Consider the following 20,201-nt stretch of genomic DNA (forward strand, 5'->3'; position numbering starts at 1 on the left):
TTGAGGTAATTTTAAAATGATATTTTGACAAAATGACAATGTTTTTTAACCTTGGATGGATTTAAACCTATTGTACAGGACTTATAAACAGTGATAGGAAGCTTAGAATTTTCATCTTACTGGCTCTTTAACCAACAAAACCAACCACCTTGCCAATTAGTTCTACTGGTTCAACACCAGCATTAAACTAGCTAGCTAGTCATCCTAAGCCTGCTTGAAAATTTATGGAAATAACAGGAAGCTTCACAACACGTGCAAATATATAAGCAAACCAGAGTCACATTCAATAATATAACATCCATGTTAAACCAAAGCTCAACCGAACACTTGTTTACCGATGTGCAGCTGACACCTGGCTTATTTTGTGCGACAGAATATGATTGATTATGTTAATTGACATTAGCCGTAGGCAGCTGAAGATCTGATGAATAACCCTTCCAACACTAACGGCTGAAGGTCAATGATACAATTAGAAGTGACGTGAACACCAGCCAGGACAAACAACAGTTAGCGCCTCTCCACGGATGCTCTTCTAGAAAAAGAAAAGAGCCAGGTTGCTTTGTTGGATTTCGCTTGCTCAATCAGGATCTGTCTTCTGCATCACTAGTCAGTTTTTATGGTTCTTCTTTAATGTTTATAATTGTTTCATGTTCTTATCGGTTAATGTTGCTGTGTTACATCTAATACAATTAACATGATTTCAGTAATACAGTCGCAAATGTTTGTTTTTCCATCAAGGTGGGAACTTTCTATTAACTTTTATTGTTTTTAAACTGATATACTGTACATACACTTCTACAGTATCTAACCTTTATAGAAACCTTCTGCGTTTTTAGATTTTCAAGACATTATTCAGTACATATGTGACAACAATGATCTTCATTCTGGCCTTGCACATACAATCTACAGCAACTGTCTACTTGATTTAAAGGAACTAGACATGAACCCCTACAGTATCTCTCTCTTTCATGGTCAATGTTTCTACTAGCATATGTGTGTGTGTGTGTGTGTGTGTGTGTGTGTATTTATGTGTGTTTGAGTGCATGCATGTTTGAAATCCTGAGGGGCTGGGTTGTCTGCACAGATAACCGTGTCTGCTCTTCAACCTGTTTCATTATTTAAGACATGTTCTCCCTAGTTTCTCTCTCTCCCTCCAAAAAAATAAAATAAAAAAATAAGCGGAACAGGCAGAATAAGGTGAGAATGAAAGAAAGTGTGAAAAATATAAGCCAGATATTAGAAACAAAAGAAAGAGTGAACGAGAGAGAAAGAGTCTCTGGGATATCTATTTGCTTGCAGTCGTTCATTTCAAGAGTGGAAGAGGAATAAACTATGCTCTGGCCTCCCAGCATGCATCACCAATCCTTAAAGTCTTCAGCAAGCTGAACTCAGCCATTAGTTTTTTTTTTCTCAGTAAAGAAATTCACACTGTTTATACATACCCAATTGTTATACATTCCCAAAGGGTTCAATGTGGCCAAGCTAGCTTTCAGGTCACAGCTCTGACATAAATGATTTTCTAACACAGTGTTGACATGTTTCCAGCAAAAGGCAAACTGTGTGTCTGGGCTGAATGTTATTAGCGTGTCAATAGAAAGATATTTTATACTTAAATGTAAAATACAGTGAAGCAGTCACCACCCACTTTTCCATAAGTAGTTTTCCCATTTATTTTCTCCACAGAGAAAGAGTCTTCAATTAGTGTTAGTGCTCTAAGGCAACATCTCTAAAGTGAAAAAGTGAAATATCATAACTAATATCTTTCATAAAACAATAAATTACTCAGCCCATTAAGCGTTGTCAATTACGTAATCAAAGAAAAAACGACTATACATAAAAAAGGATTATTTCTTAGAATAAAAAACAATATATTAACAAATGTGATTATATATAATTTGCTGCTACTTTTGTGGATACCATGATAAAATAATCATGAAGTAAAAAATAATTGTTACTTTCAATTAAAATTTTTCATTTAATTATTCCTTGCTGAATCAAAAATATTGATTTAAAGTGTATTTAAGGATTCCATAGGCTCTACTAAATAAAACAGAATCACACATTAGCAGATTTATTCCATAACCTGCTTTTGACGCTCAAATGCCCATGCAACCGTACAGTGCATCCTCTGTGTTTTCATAATTACCTTGTGTTCTATCACAGAATGTTTGGCACTTATCGCATTTCTGAGCACAGCATGATATCCTCTCTCGCTCTCTTTCGTCCTTTCTTTCTTTCTCACTCTAATATAAGAAACTTGGCTGCACCTGTCGGGGCTCTTATATAACACTCCAGTACGATACAGCATCACTAGTGCAAAACAACTGAAAGTGCACAAACATCTGATGCAGAGGACATTCACCTCGTCATGGCAAGTCATAAACAGATCCAACCCTGCTTTACACGTTACTGAATCAGGATATGGTGCATCTAAGACAAAAACCAGGGAAACACGTGTGTGTTGCCAGGGGCCTGAGGAGACATCTATAAATACTTTTGTGAACCAGGCCAAAGCGGAAATAGGGAAATGAAGCAGGGCAACCTCCGCTGAGCCAGGACTAGAAAAGAAAGATTAAAACAAAGATAGGACTAACAAAAAGAGAAAGATATGAACTTCTTTATATAAAACATCACATATCTATTCAGGGAATAAAAACATCATAAATTAGACATCTTTTATAACGCAATTCTTTCTTAAAGACATAATGGGGACACACAGCCCCTCCAATTTTAATCCTCTAAACCAAGTAAATGCGCAATATACTTACGTATAATTTTGAAGAATTTTTACTTTAATAAAGTGATACTGAAACAGAATATACCTTTTACACCTGACGATTGCATTTAAACCTGTACACAGTACATGATTTGCAAGTCATCATCTGTCAGTCAAATCTGCCCTCTTTTTGTCCCTTTTACTGAGCTTTCCTGATAGAGTACATTAGATGGAGTAGCATTTAGAAGATACAAAATAAATAAATAAATAACAACATACAAAAGTAAAATCTACATTTAAGTCAATTCTGTAAATTTCACAGATTAAGCTGTTCATTTGAACTTCTGAATTGAGGGAAAGGAAAGATCGCATAAATGTACTACTAATGCTACTAAGATAAAGACTTATGGATATTAATTAGTTCACAGGATTGGGAGGTCCAGGGATGTTACCTAGCAATGTTAGCATGACCAACTTATTCATGACATGAGATATTAATAAGCAGGTCACGAATGGGAGTTTCACAAAACAAAAATAAACAGCAACAATCTGCATATTGTATGTTTACTGTAATTTTTCAAGAATTCCTCAATCTGTGCTCATTTTAGCCAACATAAATTATCAGATTATTTCAAGACTCAGTTATCTGTTTTATTCCATTCTATCAGTTCTGTAGTTTTATAGTCTTACCATGTAAACAGTGTTTCTAAACTCAAACTGCATTTCCAAATTCAGCGTCTTGCCCTCAACTGCAGCTCTCAAATCTCATTAGGAAGAAAACAGAAAGTCGTCCTGGGTTTAGACTTAAGAGTGAGTAAATCACGTATTTTCATTTTTGGGTTGGTTTAAAAAACAAACAAATACAAAACCATGACTGAGAAGTCCATTCAATTTCCAGAGTTTTGAAAGAACCACTGAGCAATACAATTTTCATCTGGGTAAACCAATAGACAAAAACTGTACCAAAATGAAAGCAAAAGCAAAACCTCTCATGAAAATGGCAGCAGAAACGACATCTGGCATTAAAGTGGAGCTAAAAAGCTCTAAATGATTACAAAACAGAATAAGACACTATCAGGGCATGTGCTCCCAGAATTCACTAACAACTAACCCCCCCCACCCCACACACTCTCTTGCTCTCTCTAATCCACACCACTACTGGAGAGTCTGTACCAAAAGACACTAAAGGATGGCAGACAGACCACAATGGCACCCTGACATGTTTCAACTCTACCACTCACTGATTGCAACTGTGTGTGTATGTGTGCGTGTGCATGTTGACAGAAGGACAGGATGATTGCTGTGTCTTCATGTTAACCTTTCAGACAACAGAATAAGTGGTGCTATAAGAGCCTTTCCTGCTTCTGTAAAAAGCCATCCACATCAGTGTGAACTGACAGTGTGCAAGTTTTTCGCTCAGCTGCTGTTTGATTACCATATATGTACTCAAATTCAAAAATACGAAACGTCATGAGATAAAAATAGTTAAAAACAGATTATTTGCCATTCAGAGAGTTCTGACAAATTCTGTGTGTCACTGCTAATTATACTTGGGGCATATATTTAAATTTTAGTATTTGTGTATGTGTGTGTGTGAGAGAGAAACACACGTTTCCAATGGGAGATATGTGATGATGTTCTGTCAAAACAGGGTGAATCTTTCTGGCTAATCCTTTTAGAAGACTCCACCAAAGCTATATGAGCAGTGAATGGAGAACAGAGAGCAAAAGAGAAAAGGTGGATGAATAATGCAGTCGCACAGCTCAACCTCTTGAGCCCTCTAGACATCAAATGAAGGGATCAACACTAACAGACTGAACATACACACACAAACTTGCACACACACGTTTTCCTCATCATTTAATTGAGGCTGTAGCATAGCCTTTTGTTTTTAAAGGGGAAGTGTGTCATTTCTGTGTCACTACTGAACTGCAATAACTCAATAACTCTTTCCAAACAGGTTTCCCAAACAATCCCACACATGCTTTCCAAATTGCTACGAAACCGGTGACAAAACGCGATGGATCACGAAAAAATTTAACTCCATCAACGGGTCCAGAACTAGTAAATAAAGACAACAGTTGAAGTGAAATATGGCATAATTTTGCATATAAAACAGAACAAACTGACCTTACTGCACCAGTATGCAAGCCTTGCTATAAATCATGTGTTGCCACAGGAGGCAACATGTCAAATCTTTCCAAGCATTAGTCACTTGCTCATCCTGATCTTTTCTGCGAATTTAGAGATGGACAGGTGAGTGCATCATTCATAAATTCAGACTTGATTAACTTTTATTCATAACTGATCAACGGACATACATACAGTAAGATGTGATACAGAGTAAACACGGAAGCTCAAACATGCGTGTGTGACATGCTAGAACCAGTTTAGTTTTAGTCACATAATATTTGCACTTGCATTTCAAACAATGAAATTTTGCATGAAGCAAGAGTTTTGCTTTATTAATTTTAGTATCAATAATATGAAGGGAATGTTTCTGCCATGCTGCCAACCGCTAATTTGAAGTATCAATTTAGTATCGATACCGAGGAATTACATCCCTCTATTTATTAGTCACTGGCTAATATTAGACATTATTTAGTCACCAGAATGAAACTTTTGTCACATTTGCGAGTGATTTACTCGTAATGTAGAGGGTTGTACTACATTCTGGTATCATACCGAAGCTAAAATGATGGTATATAGTCCTAGTTTACATGCATGCAAGGTCAAAAATGCTTTTGTTTATTCAGTCTCTCTAAACACCTCCTTTCCGTGAGTCTACTCTGCTCTGATTGGTCAGACTGTCCAGTCTGTTGTGATTGGTCAACCGTGTACAGTGCGCGTCAGAAACGATACACCCATTGCAACAGTTCCGTATTTTGAACACTCGATAGAAAATTTATATAGAGTGTTCAGAATACAGAACTATTGCAATGGGTGTAGCTGTAAGCATGATAAATAATATATGTTTATATTTTCTATTAGAAAATATAAACATCTAATATATCATACCTACAGCTGGTCCAAATAAAGACTAGGTATTTTTGTAGAACATAGGCAGGCATTATGCAAATGTGTTACCCCATAGCGTGTATCTGTCACGGAAGTGGGATTTAAGCTGTTGAGGGATTTAGGCTGTTCAGAGTCAATTATTTCTTTTGGGAGACAATGGACCTCATTTACAAAATTACAGTCGTTCAAAACGAAAAAAAAAAATGCTCGTTTTTGTGTCACTCTTAATGCATTTTATTTATTTTGTTCATATCTTTATTTGATTTAATCCATCTGCTCGCACAGGTGCCTCACGCACACACAAACAACATTAGTTCTAGCGTTGCCTGGCTGACATTACATATAAATTACATAAGTGATGTAGCATAATTGTTTGCAATTACAACGTTAACAGCCGTTTTTGGAGTAAGATCCATTTTCCTGAATCACACGCAAACTCTGTTGTAAGTAGATTTGTGTGCACGGATCTGTGCTCGTTTATACGTTAGATTGGTAACTGATGCCCAATAACTTTATTTATCGTGCACTTTCGGCTTTGCAACACACATTAATGAAAAGCAATATTTGAAATAATAGTAATTATAAAAGGTAATTGGAAACTTTAACTTCTGAGGACTTTATTGTCTCTAAAATATAGCTGTATGTAAATGTGCAAAATCACAAAAATAAACTGAAGACATTTTAAACACTACTTTAGGAATACCACAGAAATATTTTATTAAAAATAGGAAATAAAATTACTTAAGTTAAATTAAAATGAAAACTGAATAAAGATTCATGTCCCATTCAGTGAATGTACTCAAAACACAGATGCATAAGTGTTTATGTATATTTTGGAGGAATTCACAAAAACACTAAGGAGTTATGCAACATAGGCAACAGTATAAACATAAAATGTGCTGTGATATGTACAGCACATGTACACATTGTGCTGATCGCTTCTGAGTGCTGGTTTGTGGAGAATGCAGCAACTCGGCATATGAGTCCACAGTGAAGTTCCAGACTCCTGAACTTAACTGAAATATCAGTGTGCATTTTAGGCATGGTAAACCTGGATTGCAGGTAATGAGTGAATAAGATGCAGGTTTGTTCACTGAAACACAGCGTGCAAAAAAAAAAAGAGCAATTTTGGTTGTTTGCCCCATCTGTATTTTTAATGTGCATGCACACAGATATAAAACATTCCTTTTTAAAACAGTACACAAAATACTGTACATCTCTAGACACACACACACAAAAAAAGATTAATTTGACCACAGAAAAACACCACCAATAAGCAGGCTGACAGATAGGAACACGCTGACTTTTCATAAAATGGAATACATCAGATGAAAAGAGTTTGATTAATTTAAACGGTGTGTGTGATCGATTTCTCTCTCAGCACAGCACTGATAAATGGCACGAGTGTCATTATCTCTGCCTCCCAGGAACTGGATCGAGCCGACCAATGAAGTCTTTTTGTGCTGCGAAGAAAAAGATCATCCCAGCACGTCTCCATATGTCATCTTTAAAAATTATGCATCCTGAAGAGGGGACGCACGCACAACATAACGACATAAGCAAGAGGGGCGGTATGGGATAGCTAGACCTCCGAGAGGCCAACTTCCTGTCAACGGATTACAAGCAAAACTGCCCTCATGACATGACTCAGCAGGATTAGGAGATTATCAGATGTCACCTCACACACACATTCACACTGGCCGATCGCTCTTTCTGTCCCTCTATTATTCTTCTATATATGGGTAATTCTTCATTTTGGGAAGGAAACTTTTTTTTTTGGGGGGGGGGGATCTAAACATTCTGCTCCTTCATTCACTCTAGGCCAGAGTGTGAACTGACATTCAGCAAATCACTTGTGTCATCCAGAGGAATCGCCCTCCCTTTCAGCTCAACTTTGGGAACTTTGCCGTAAAAAATCTGCCACATCCAGCTGTGCCTGGATTTGTTCAGAAGGAAACGGGACTTGTGGGACGCCATAGATTATTGTGGGAAGATTTAATCCTGTGAAAAACATCACAAGAGAAAGATCAGCAGCTTAAAAGTTCCGCTGCAGAAGGCGAAAGGCCAACTTAAAAAAAACATGATAGCTTAGACTTTGTGCGCTTAAGTGTGCGTGGATCATAAGTCTAGTAAAGGTGTGTAAAATCGATCTAATCCAGGGGGATCGTACTCCACCGGCGGCAGGATTTTCCTTTCTTCACTAATCTTTAAAGAGAACCATGCCAATGTTTCCGCCCGCACCACCCCCTTTCTGCCTCCCTCTCAGTGCTATTTTCTCCCCCTTCTTTCTCTTTCCTCATTTGTGACTTGTAGAATGGCAGCCACTCCATCACGGCTGTTGCTTAGTGATGACTTTTGTAAGTTCAGCTCTCTCATACATATAGACAAACACTAACTCACTGCTCCTGGCTGAGACTTACTGCGCCGCTCTGAATATAAAGGGGTCATATCCCACGCTTTTGTGGTATTTTATTATTTTTTCCCTCTGAAGTCAACTTCTATTGGTTGCTGAAGCTTTCTTGCACCATAATTTAGTTTTCATGACTATTTTCCACTCACTTCAATCCTCGGGCTGTTTTTTTGTTCTGTACCTTTAAGACTTCCAAAGGACTTCTGTTTTGACTGGCTAACTTCTTAGCATGTGAAAAGAACATCATTATTAAAATAAAACACCTCATGTACTGACTCATTTCAGATCAACCAAACAGTTCACCCAGAATTAAAATTCTGTAATTATTTACACACCTTTATGCATCTCCAAAACTGTACGTCCCTCTGTGGAAAACAAGAATATATATATATATATATATATATATATATATATATATATATATATATATATATATATATATATATATATATATATATATATATAATTTTTCTTTTGACTATACAATGAAAGAAATTTAATTTTCTTTTTATTTTATTTTTTGCTTACACAGTACGTTTACAAAGCATTTAATTCTGTAATGAAGAATTTAGCATTTATTACATCAGTTAATGATCAAATAAATGAGTAGCACTGTGAAAAATAACTGAGTACATTGAAGTAAGCAAAGTACAAGAGTAAGCAAAAAAAAGAAGTTAATTTGTAAATAATTTTTCTGATTGTGCAGGTGAGAAACAAACATGTTCGATTAAAATCACAAAATATGCAGGCAATACATATTTACCTGACCTCGTCAAGAAAGAAAACTGGCCCTGTAAAAACAGAGCTTTAGTGTATTTTTATGCAGTACATCAAATACTCTGCAATTTCACCAGAGCAAGTAAAAGCCTGTTTTCCATGATATGCACCCTTTAACCTTTTCCCTTTTAATCCAGACACATTCATTCTGATTGATTGGATGAAGGAGTGATTTATCCCACATGTTCAGACCCAGACTTTTTCCACATTCTCTGCACCGATTTAGGGCAAATATCTGCATAATTCTGTAAAATGCAGCTGAAAGTTTTGAACTTGTACCAGTAACTGAAATAATCAACAAATTGGCCAAAAAATTTCATAAACAAACAAAAAAGGAACCAATATATGCACGAATGATGGGCGTTCCAATTCATGCGGAAATCTGCGTGGGCCTGGTTGTGTATACACACAAAACATCTGAACAACATCTCAACAAGGCCCAGGTAGGAAAGAGAAACATAGAGAGTGGAACAGAAAGTGTACTGGGTCCTACTCTATTATGTCCAACCACTATGAAACTACTTCTGCAAATCAGTTCGCTTCAAGCACAGGAAGCCGATTTTAAAAGGTGCAATGGTTCTGTGGGGCTACTGCTAGTATTCGTGTGTAATATAAATTTTCAGGTCAAGAAGAAATTTTAATGGGGAAAAAAAGCATGCACACACAGACACAAACGAGTATGTCTGTGTTGTATGGTTACAGTAAATAGTAAAAGCAGTGTTTTGGCAGAAGTAACCCCCACCTGTTAGCTTACCGCCTGTCAGGGAAGCTGAAACACAACAAACATTCCACCGCCTTCTCCTCTTCTCATTTTCTCTTCCTTTCTCATTTCTCCAACGCCCTATTACCTTTTCACCTGCCTCTGTGAGACAGAACACACACAAGTGCGAGCCATAACACCCACACAAGCTCCAGCACACACTGACAGAGAAACATGAACCAGAGTGATAATAAACATCCACCTTGTCACATACACTCACACAGACATTCACCTTTTCACACAAAAGTGAGAAAAACATGATAATGAATTTTTTTTGTAAATATGAAATTAAGCAGACATGCCCACTTGTCATACAAGTATTTTCTTGAAATTATTCTGTTATTATTTTATATAAAAATTTGAATATATTAAATAATATTGTATAATAAGGATATGATTGATCATTGCTATGATGATGACTATATTTTCCTTTAATTGTACTTTGTGTAACCCCTAAATAAAATATAAAATAATAAAAATGTATTATGTAATATATTATGTATATTATTTTACATACAAAGTATACACAGATATCTACATATATATTACATACAATATACATATATAACACATTATAACATAATATAAAATGTATGTATTATGTTATATATAATACATATGTACATTATTTTACACATATATTTTATCATTATAAAATATATGTAAATTTAACCTAAAGTATCATATATATATATTAACTTGATATTTATAATGGATACGTGTGTATGTATATATGTAAAATGTCAATATAATAGGTTAAAAGCTTTAGTTTAATATTATATAATATAATATATATATATACAGAGAGATCATATAGCTGTTGTTATAATTATATATATATATATATATATATATATATATATATATATATACTGTATATATATATATATATATATATATATATATATATATATATATATATATTATATTATATAATATTAAACTAAAGCTTTTAACCTATTATATTGACATTTTACATATATACATACACACGTATCCATTATAAATATCAAGTTAATTTAAAAGTTAATTCATAAAATGCTTGCATTATATACTGTATCTGATCTCCAGATAGGGCATTAATTTCTTAAGAACGGGTGTTTGTTCAAATCCTAAATCCCCTAAATATTAAAGTTAGAAAGAGTGATAGAAAAGCAAGCAAGGAAGAATGAAATTTGAGCAGAAAGCTGAAAGGGGATAGGAACGAGGGTGACAGTGATAGTATGTCACGGTGTTCATTAGTGAGGCTTGACTCAGCTCTCGGGTGAGTGAGGGTCCAGGAGATCTGACAGAAACACTCCCTTCCCACCTGCACAGGAAGCTCGTGCACTAATTGAAACATCACTGTTAATAACCCTCTCATTACAGGCACACTGCCTCTGCCCAGGATGTAACATTTTTCATGCCACTGTCAGAGTGAGAACAAGAAACATAGGCAGAGAGACAGACACCAGCAGACTACAGGAGAGAGACTAAAAAAAGCAAGAAACTGAGGAGACCAATATGAAACCTTGGTTAATATTGGGGTTTATTATTAGCATGTAATGGAGTGCTGTTATACACAGTAACATATTACAGGCTTTACACATCATTAAGAGCGGCAATCAGCTGCACTCATTATTTTTAAATATCATAATGGCTTTAAAATGAACGATTGACAATTCCAGGTGAAATGGGATTGTTTTATTTGCTTCACTAAATTATGGAAAAAAAAATATAAAAATATTTTTCCTGCAACATTTAATTGAATATTGTCACTCTTATTTTGTCAATTATAATACGACAGCTAATAACATTTGTGAGCATTTAAAAAGTGATTATAATGCGTGCAGGTATGTCTGTGAGTGTGTGAGTGAATGCATTGTGGTAAAAACGGCATGTGGCAAATCTCGGAGCACAAGTGTTTGTAAAGTATTATCGCTGATAACTGCAGAAAGTCAGTGATGTTAATTTGCCAATTGTGGCCTTTGAGTCACAATTTATCAAAGAAATAAAAATAAAACATATATTGTATATAAAAATGTATATTTAAATTTTAATAAAACACATAAATATACGTATAAAATAAATTAGCCAACATAAAACTAAAACCTCTATCTAGAATCTTGTGAATATACTGTATATGTTGTCTGTGTAGCATTTAAAATTATATGACAATACATGCATGTGGTGTTTGAGAGAGAGAGAGAGAGAGAGAGAGAGAGAGAGAATGTTCTAGTTATGCTTTTTCCTGCAGCTGTTATTGGCTCTAATGAAAAAGAGCAGATTAATACTTCAAACCTGACCATGTGTCTCTCTTTCTCTTTCTCACCATCTATAGAATTCTCTCTCTCTTTCTTTCTTTGTATCTATTGCTCGGTTCATCTCTCTTTTCCTTTTTCTTTACTAACTGACAAAAATTACCACTTGCCAAGTAATAAATGGATTTGGCAAGTAAAAACATTTACCTGCAATTTAGCCAGCAAAGTCTTTTAGGCCAGATGGAAGTCGAACTGCAAGAATGACCTTCACGGAAGTTAAAGGGACTTACCCTCAAGTCGTTCCAAACCTGTAAAAGCTTTGTTCATCTTTGGAACACAATTTAAGATATTTCGGAGCAAAACCAGGAGACTTGTGACTTTCCCATAGACTGCCAAGTAAAATACACTGTCAAGGTCCAGAAAAGTATGAAAAGCATCATCAGAATAGTCCATCTGCCATCAGTGGTTCTACCGTAACGTTATGAAGCGACAACAATACTTTTTGTACACGAAGAAAACAAAAATACTTTTTATTCAACAATTTGTCTCCTCTGTGTCTCTCTACATCACCATAGCACCATTTTGGAGAATATGAGCTGAAAACAAACTGCATTTGCTATACTGTGTCATACGTTACGTAGGATACGTTTTCTACATGTATTTACGCTTTGATTTGAATGAAAACAGGTGGAAAACAGGCTCTCTAATGGTTAGAAAGTTTGACTCCTAACCCTGCGGTTGTGGGTTTGAGTCTCGGGCCAGCAATACCACGACTAAGGTGCCCTTGAGCAAGGCACAGAATCCCCAACTGCTCCCTGTGCACCGCAAAATAAACGGCTTCCCACTGCTCTGTGTGTGTGTTCACTACTGTGTGTGTGTGTGTGTGTGTGTGCACTTGGATGGGTTAAATGGAGAGCACAAATGCTGGGTGTGGGTCACCATATTTGGCTGTATGTCATGTCACTTTCACTTCTCAAAACATTTTTTGTTCTGCAAAACACAATGTTGTGACATAAAATAGAAAAGCTTGAACTAATAAGCAAGGAAAAACATTATGAGATATTTCCAAAATTAATATTAAATATGCCTATATATTGCATTTCTACAACATGTATTTATAAAAACAATAAAATTCATGCAAAATATAAATTCATGAGCTGGCTGTTTCAAAACCTAGCAGGATGTCTACCTAGACAGCACTCATTGGACATCATAGTCTATGATGCCTAAAATGCTGTAGATGTAAGCAGCTCAAAAGGATTTTAATCTCATATTTGGGTAATATTTCATCAGCTAATTTGTTCTCAACACATTTCTTTCTCCCTTATCCTTACTCTTTCTTTCTTTCTTTCTTTCTTTCTTTCTTTCTTTCTTTCTTTCTTTCTTTCTTTCATTTCATTCTGAATCTGTCCAGTGAGACAGTCTGATGATTAAGTTGTCAGATACAGATACAGACATCATTTGTCATACGGTTTTATAACTTACACCAGCAGATTTTTTTGTATTTACACACACATAATCACATAAAAATGGCTGTGTTACCTGATCCAAAGCTGATCTTAAGGACATCTTACCAATAAATGCTTCAAAATCACAGACTACATCAATACACACACATAGACCTACAGATACACCTGAATGACCATGTGCTAACTTGTAAATAACAGATATACAAGCATTAGCATGACTCTACTTGACACCCACTGCCCTTGCATTTCATGAACACAAATGTCAAAATGCCTTGTAGAGCTGATAACGCAGCAGAACTCCAAACCTGTGTGCAGTGTGACTGTGTGTGTGATATATGTTTTGTCTGGCAAATATTTTTAGAGAGGGTTCTGGTAGCCACACAGCTGAATTGGAATTGGAATGACAAGAAGAAGAATAAAGGAAATGAAGTGTTCTTCTATTTTCAACCTCAGTTCAACTTATATTAAAATCTGAGCAGGCTCTGATAGAATCTGTAAAATATTTCAGAATTTTCCATGTTCATTTTAGGTGAAAATCTGTGGTACTACAGTACTACACGTATAGGGAGCCAAAAGAATCTTCAATAACAACCAAGCAAGGATCAGGGGATGTGTTGGACTTTGTGATTGACATGTGTTCTAGCTCTGCTGAAATCTGCTTATCAGTTAATGACAGCGCTCCTGACTCTCGGAATAATCTAATGGGAGTTAAGAAACTCCAGGCCTGCGAGGAGCTCAAACTTTAGTTCTGGGTTTTCTCTTACAAACTGCGACACTGAAATTAGGGTGGAGTTTGCCTCTGGGTCTGGGATGTAGATCATCTATTTTCTCAGTCCCTTTTTCTTTTTTTCCTCCTCTCTCTTTTTCAGAGCAATTCATTCTGCCTCGCATCTGGGTTGTGTTCAAGGGCATCGCAGCACGATGGCGCTTCACAGCCTTGTCTCCCTCCATGAGATCTGGCCTGGACTTCTTAACATCCCATGACACCACTACACCCCCAAAACACAACTATTAGACCCAGAAGCCACCACAATAAAGGGCATATTGAACTGATATTTACCACATGAGTTCGAATCTAGATGATCTACTGTGTGACAGTGAGACCACACAATCCTTTAAGGAAAATAAAAAGTTGTGTTTCTGCAAGCACATCCGTGATGTTAACAGTTTGGCTCTAGAGAGAGATTTTGGCAGTGTATTCTTCTTTCACTGATGTCCAGGATGTTTCTAAGCATGGCCAAACACTGTTTCGGAGTGAAAAACTTTCACAGGGCTGTATTTAGTAAACAGAGCATCCAAACGGTTCCAGAAGGGCTCAGAAAGTGCAATGAATCATGGTCCTGCACAATGAGGTAACCCTGCTTTCCAACCTTGTTCCACATTCATATTCCAGAATGCTGAGATAATGTTCTAATTATATGTTCTGGACATTTTTAAGATCCCAAGGAAATTGAGGCAACAGGGTTCTTGAATGTGAGTTGAGCTGCAAGCGTGCCAAATCCTGTCCTGTATAGTGCACAACACACCCCATCCCTTCATCATTTCATTACAAGAGTGTTATTAAAATCCACTTAAAGGCACGCACAGCTTTGCTCTATGGAAAGTATGCAACAGGCCAACAGGCCCCTGAAAGTCTGACCCTCAACATCTGCTTTAAGTCTGGTTAAAATATACACGGCCTGTTACAATTGGTCAATGTGCTGGCCTAACGCCTTGTATACCAGGGCAGATGGACAATTTTCTCTTTTACCATATGTCTTATGCAAGTGAGCTGATTATTCACTTTCAATTACCTTTGCTCAGGTGCAGGAGACATGTTTGAGATTGATTTGAGGCTTCCCTTTCATGCCAAGCTTGTCAGTAAACAACAAAACACACTCAACACTATGATCTGTAGCCTAGAATATTGGAGCTGTCATAATGTCAGCATGGCAAATATATGGGTCACATGGCATGGAACCTGTGCAGACCCTGTTGAAAGAAAAATTAGTTTGAAGCAGCCTGGCTTACTGGTCTTGGCTGGTTTAAGTGTGTTTAGCTGGGTCAGCAGGTGGAAAATGTCCAAAACCTCCCTAAGCCAGTATGACCAGGACTAAACTAGACCAGCTCAGTCTGGCCTAAGAAGCTTTTTTTTTTTTTTTTTTGAGAGGGAATATGAAATCAGCAACACACATTCATGCATCATCTACAGAAACAAGAAACTTGAGTCAAAAGAAAAAAAAGAGACTACTTAAACATTCACGAAGGTTTCACAAAGCAGTTAATAAATGAAGCAATAAATAAGCAGTAAAACATTTGCCAAACAGAATATTATAATCATTATCATTCACACTGACTCTCAGTAATCAGGCTTTGAGGCTGAAATATAAAGAGAGAGAGAGACCTGTGAAGTGAAAGATAGATACAAAGATGGAGAAGACGAGAAGATGAGAAGAAAATATGAGGAGTTTCTTTTTGATGACATCCTCCATCTGCTGCTATTTGCACACAATGCCTCTGATATCACGGTGACATCACAATGATGTCAAACAGCAAAATACTTTGCATTAAGCATGCCGCTCCATCAGACACATACAATTCAAAACATATTACATGCATTACATTCCCGTTCTGACAGGGCACTATACTAACACAAATGAAAATCAGTTTCTTCTTAACAGTAATCTTTTAGGAGTGACCCGTCAGGAAAGGAACCTAAATCCAATAAAAAATAGTGTAAATAAGACTATTACTTACAAGATTTCATCGTTTTGGAACTCCAGAACACCGTGGGTGTCTTCAAAGTCCTCTCCCCCTCCATGTGCAGTTCCCTCAATGGTTTTATATGGCAGTGACACCACTCCACGGGCCCCAGACGTACGCAGGACCTTCACTTCCATGACACCCACACTCTCACTAACATGGGTGACTGGCTCTTCAAATGTGAAGATTCCAGCATGGTCATCATCAAAGATGGTAACTGTTGCTGTGGAGGGCACACCGAGCGTAGCGATGGTTTCCATGTGACTGGCTTTAGTGGTATCTGGCTCATCACCCTCATGAAGCACACGGACATTGCTGAGGTGGATGAGGAAGTTCTCGTCTTCTTCAAAGATGTCATCGTCAATAATTCCAACTCTGATCTCCTTTTGTGTCTCGCCTGGTTTGAAAACGATAGTGCCTTCTGTAAATTCATAATCTGAGCCGGCATTTGCGGTCCCATCTTCTGTGCGGAATTCCACCGACACGGTCTGGTTGACATCACCTCCACGTCGAATTACGTTCACCGCCGTGGTTCCACAGTTTTCTAGGCACTGATAAGAGCCAGGGTCAAAAAAGATCTTAGAAATCGGGTCATTTTCTCCAGTGTCACTGCGCACCTCATGCATGCTCACTGCTTTGCGGGCTTGGTCTGCCGCATGCTTCTTCAGAATGTTACCTGCTCCGGTCATTAACCGGGTCGCTTGGCATCGGTAGAATGCACGGCTCTTCTGCTGCTGGCTGAGCACCTGGTAATTAGCGAGTTCAATCAACTGCTCCATCTCTTTATCGGGATGTTTCTGCTTCAGTTCCTTCAGAATCTTCGCCATTTCACGTCTAGCTTCATCCTCATCTAGGTTTTTGTCCTCCAGTTCCAAAGCCAGAGTTCCATCCAAGAAGTCCACTGCATGAGAGTTGAGCATCTTTCCGTCCATCTCAATATCCACCTTGGATGGCAGAGGACGGTCCCCTTCCATTTCGATGATCATGCCACGGTGCTTGCCAGCTCGGTAACGCTTGTAAACATACTTGTAAAACAGGAGGCGGCGGTCAGCGATCCAAGCAAAGACCACGCAAATAGGAAAGAAGAAAAGAGTGAGAAGACTCTCCCACAACTGGACGACGCCTGGCGAGATAACAGCCAAGATCAGGTAGAGCCACAAGTAGGCGAAGATGCTCCAAGTGGCAGTGACAAAGAAAACACGCAGGTGTTTCACTTTACGATGCTCGCCATCGGGCACCACGTAGACGCAGATTCCTATAATGACGAACATGTTAAAAGCTGCACTGCCTACGATGGTAGAGGGTCCGAGGTCACCAGCTTCAAAGTTATGGCCGCACACTTCAATGACTGAGAGCAGAATTTCAGGAGCAGAAGACCCCAGAGCCATGAGAGTGAGGTTGGACACAGTTTCGTTCCAGAGGCGTACAGTCGTAGTGGTCGTTTCACCATTTGGTTTCTTAATGGTGATCTCCTTCTCCTGAGAGGTGATGACCTCAATGGATGCCATGAAACGGTCAGCAATAATCGAAACTCCCAGAAACATGTAAACCATTGCCACAAAGTAAACGGTGGCCCGGGCTACCTTGTCCCCAAACGAAGGGTTTGGGGGCTCCCACACTGGAAGGATTACTCCTGAGAGACATGTAACTGTCCCACCACAATTTAAAGACTTGTTGGCAGGAGAACTGTGATCCTGGCTGTGGTCTGGAGCATGTTCTGCTGTCACATGGTGGACTTTGTAGAGCATTATCACTATGATGACTAGACATCGAAAGCTCAGGAAGAGGCGTGGGGAGTTCTCACGGTGCCTCATCGTTCCTTACTCGGCGGCAAACTTCTGCTATAATAAAAAGAGGAAAGGGGGATGAAGAGAAAAGAAATCAACTATTGAAATGAAACCAGGACACTGATCACCAACAAGCAATGACACATGTGTTCTCAAAAACCACTGCATTATTACAGCATGTCTGACACTGACATTTTTGGAACATTTCATCACTATTTGCTGAAAGGCATGTTCCCAAAATGTCAGGTAACATAATAATAATAATAATAATTCTGGAGCATCTGGACTTGATTATTCATTTGTCAAATTTGTTTATCAATTCTACCATCAGGTTCACTTCAACAAAATGCATAAACAAGTCCAGATGCTCTCTTAAGCCCAGTGCTCAATGACATTACATTTTGCTAATTATTTATCCTCTTAAAACTCTATTAGTCCAAAGCATTTGGTTCCAAAAAAAAAAAAAATCAAATGAAGTTCAGGTTGGGACACTGGTGCTTGATTGCAAGCAAGCGGACCTGACTTCAAACAATGCAAAATGCACCCTCAGATAAAAGGTTTCAATCGGCCCCTGAGGCCGAAGAAACACTTATGGTGCAAAACAGATGCATGGACACACGCCCACAGTGTCTCTCACACACACACTCATATCTGCAGTCATCAATGGGCATAGTCCATAGCAAAAGCTTGCAGACGTTACTCACATATTCATATGAAACTAAAACCACTTAGCTTTTAATAGGCCTACATAATTATTTAATCATACGAATTCCAGTAGCTTTAACGATCACTTTACCTCGGTTTAGCGATCTGAAACGTAAAAGAACCGAATACAGAGCGCTTTTACTTAGCACTGCTCAAATCTTGCTCACCCTCATTCACATCTACGTACCGCAATCTACTGCTCTCATTCAGCACCTCTACCCCATCCACTGATGAAACAACGTATTTCCCACAACCTGGTACTAGGCGACACGCATCATTTCTTATTTGGTTGCTCTTATTTATGGGATAAACGTTGGCTAAGGTTGCCTTTCGAGATGTTTTTTTTTTTTGTGATGTGCTCATAGAGCACAAAGATTCGTGTAACCAGATCATGTTTAATACAACTTTCACGTGCACACCGGAATCCTGTAAAACGAGGTGAAGGCGAACGGCCGGTTAAATCCTCATCCGTGGACCACTGCGGACCGGACCACACCGCACCGGACGGCCACGATAGCGCACCTTTTTATCAAATGGGTCACTCTTTGTAATGATCATATGAATGTGATACCCGGTGTGTCTCTTCCACCCTATTAACCCTCGTGCAATGATACCGCCACCACCAAGCTCCATGTAAACCCATATATAAAGAAGGGTTATATCTTACCGTAACGGTGCTCAATGAAGTAGTCAATCTGTGGGAAAACGGCAGGAGTCTTAACGCTGACAGTGCGTGTCGGAAGCCGTCCGTAGTATCCCAGCTCGCATTAGTCAAGGTTTTTATATAGGAGATGCAGGAAATATTAGAGACCCACGCGAGTATTCCCCCAAACAGATACGCAGTGATCAAAAATCTGTTGCTTTATCAGCAAATCTGTGAGAGCTGAAATGTGCGTGCGAGTTCTTCCTCATTCTTTCCTCTCTCGGCTGGTTCAGAGTGTGTGTGACTGGGTACGTGAGTGTATGAGCGAGCGAGCGTGTGCGCGCGTGCCGCGGAGCCTCGCAATCTGCGAGTGGAAATACGCGCGTTGCGTTCGGGAAGAAACACACACACACACACACACACACCACAGAGAGAGAGAGAGATTCTGTTTCAACGTTTCTCTTTTTCTCCCCTCCCTGTTGCCCTCTTTCATGTATGAACACAAACGGTCCTTTATCCGTATTACTGATGATCAATGAATTAATTACCAGTCCCTAACAAGGACGGTGACCACGTGATACAATACCGGTTTAGTTTGTTGTGGCGTAATACATCCCTACTTCACCTCTCGAGCCAGCTATAAGTATAAAGCGGGGAATCCCGCTCATTCAGCGAAATCAGTTCTTTCGGTTAAGCTTGTTTAATATGGAATATTTATGTTCTTCTGTTCTATTAAAATAACTTTTCGCAAAATTAATTTGCAACAAATATTTCAAATGATTAACAAAAAGGGCGTCCGAAAGAGACGATTCTCAGTTCAGTAGGTCGGTTAGTAGGTGTTTTTATTACTCAAAATAACGATATATACATATATATACACAAGTAGGAATTATATATATATATATATATATATATATATATATATATATATATA

At 38.0% G+C, this 20,201-nt stretch overlaps 1 protein-coding gene across 2 annotated transcripts in view; it reads right to left on the bottom strand.

Annotated features, from left to right (window-relative positions):
* The window catches only part of LOC127933261 (sodium/calcium exchanger 1), an 83,653-nt gene extending 63,901 nt beyond the window's left edge, over positions 1-19,752 (bottom strand). Inside the window, exons 1-2 of one of the 2 annotated variants that reach the window (XM_052530098.1) lie at positions 19,292-19,752; positions 16,127-17,970 (exon numbers count right to left, since the gene is read on the bottom strand). In XM_052530098.1, the coding sequence (XP_052386058.1) occupies positions 16,127-17,946 (1,820 nt within the window). In that variant the 5' untranslated portion in view covers positions 17,947-17,970; positions 19,292-19,752. Of the gene's footprint in view, positions 1-16,126; positions 17,974-19,291 lie in introns of both variants that reach the window. The other variant, XM_052530099.1, reaches the window with a different exon arrangement.
* Positions 19,753-20,201: the final 449 nt, after the last annotated feature.

Source organism: Carassius gibelio, chromosome A17 (genome assembly GCF_023724105.1).
Source record: "Carassius gibelio isolate Cgi1373 ecotype wild population from Czech Republic chromosome A17, carGib1.2-hapl.c, whole genome shotgun sequence".
Lineage (NCBI taxonomy): Eukaryota > Metazoa > Chordata > Actinopteri > Cypriniformes > Cyprinidae > Carassius > Carassius gibelio.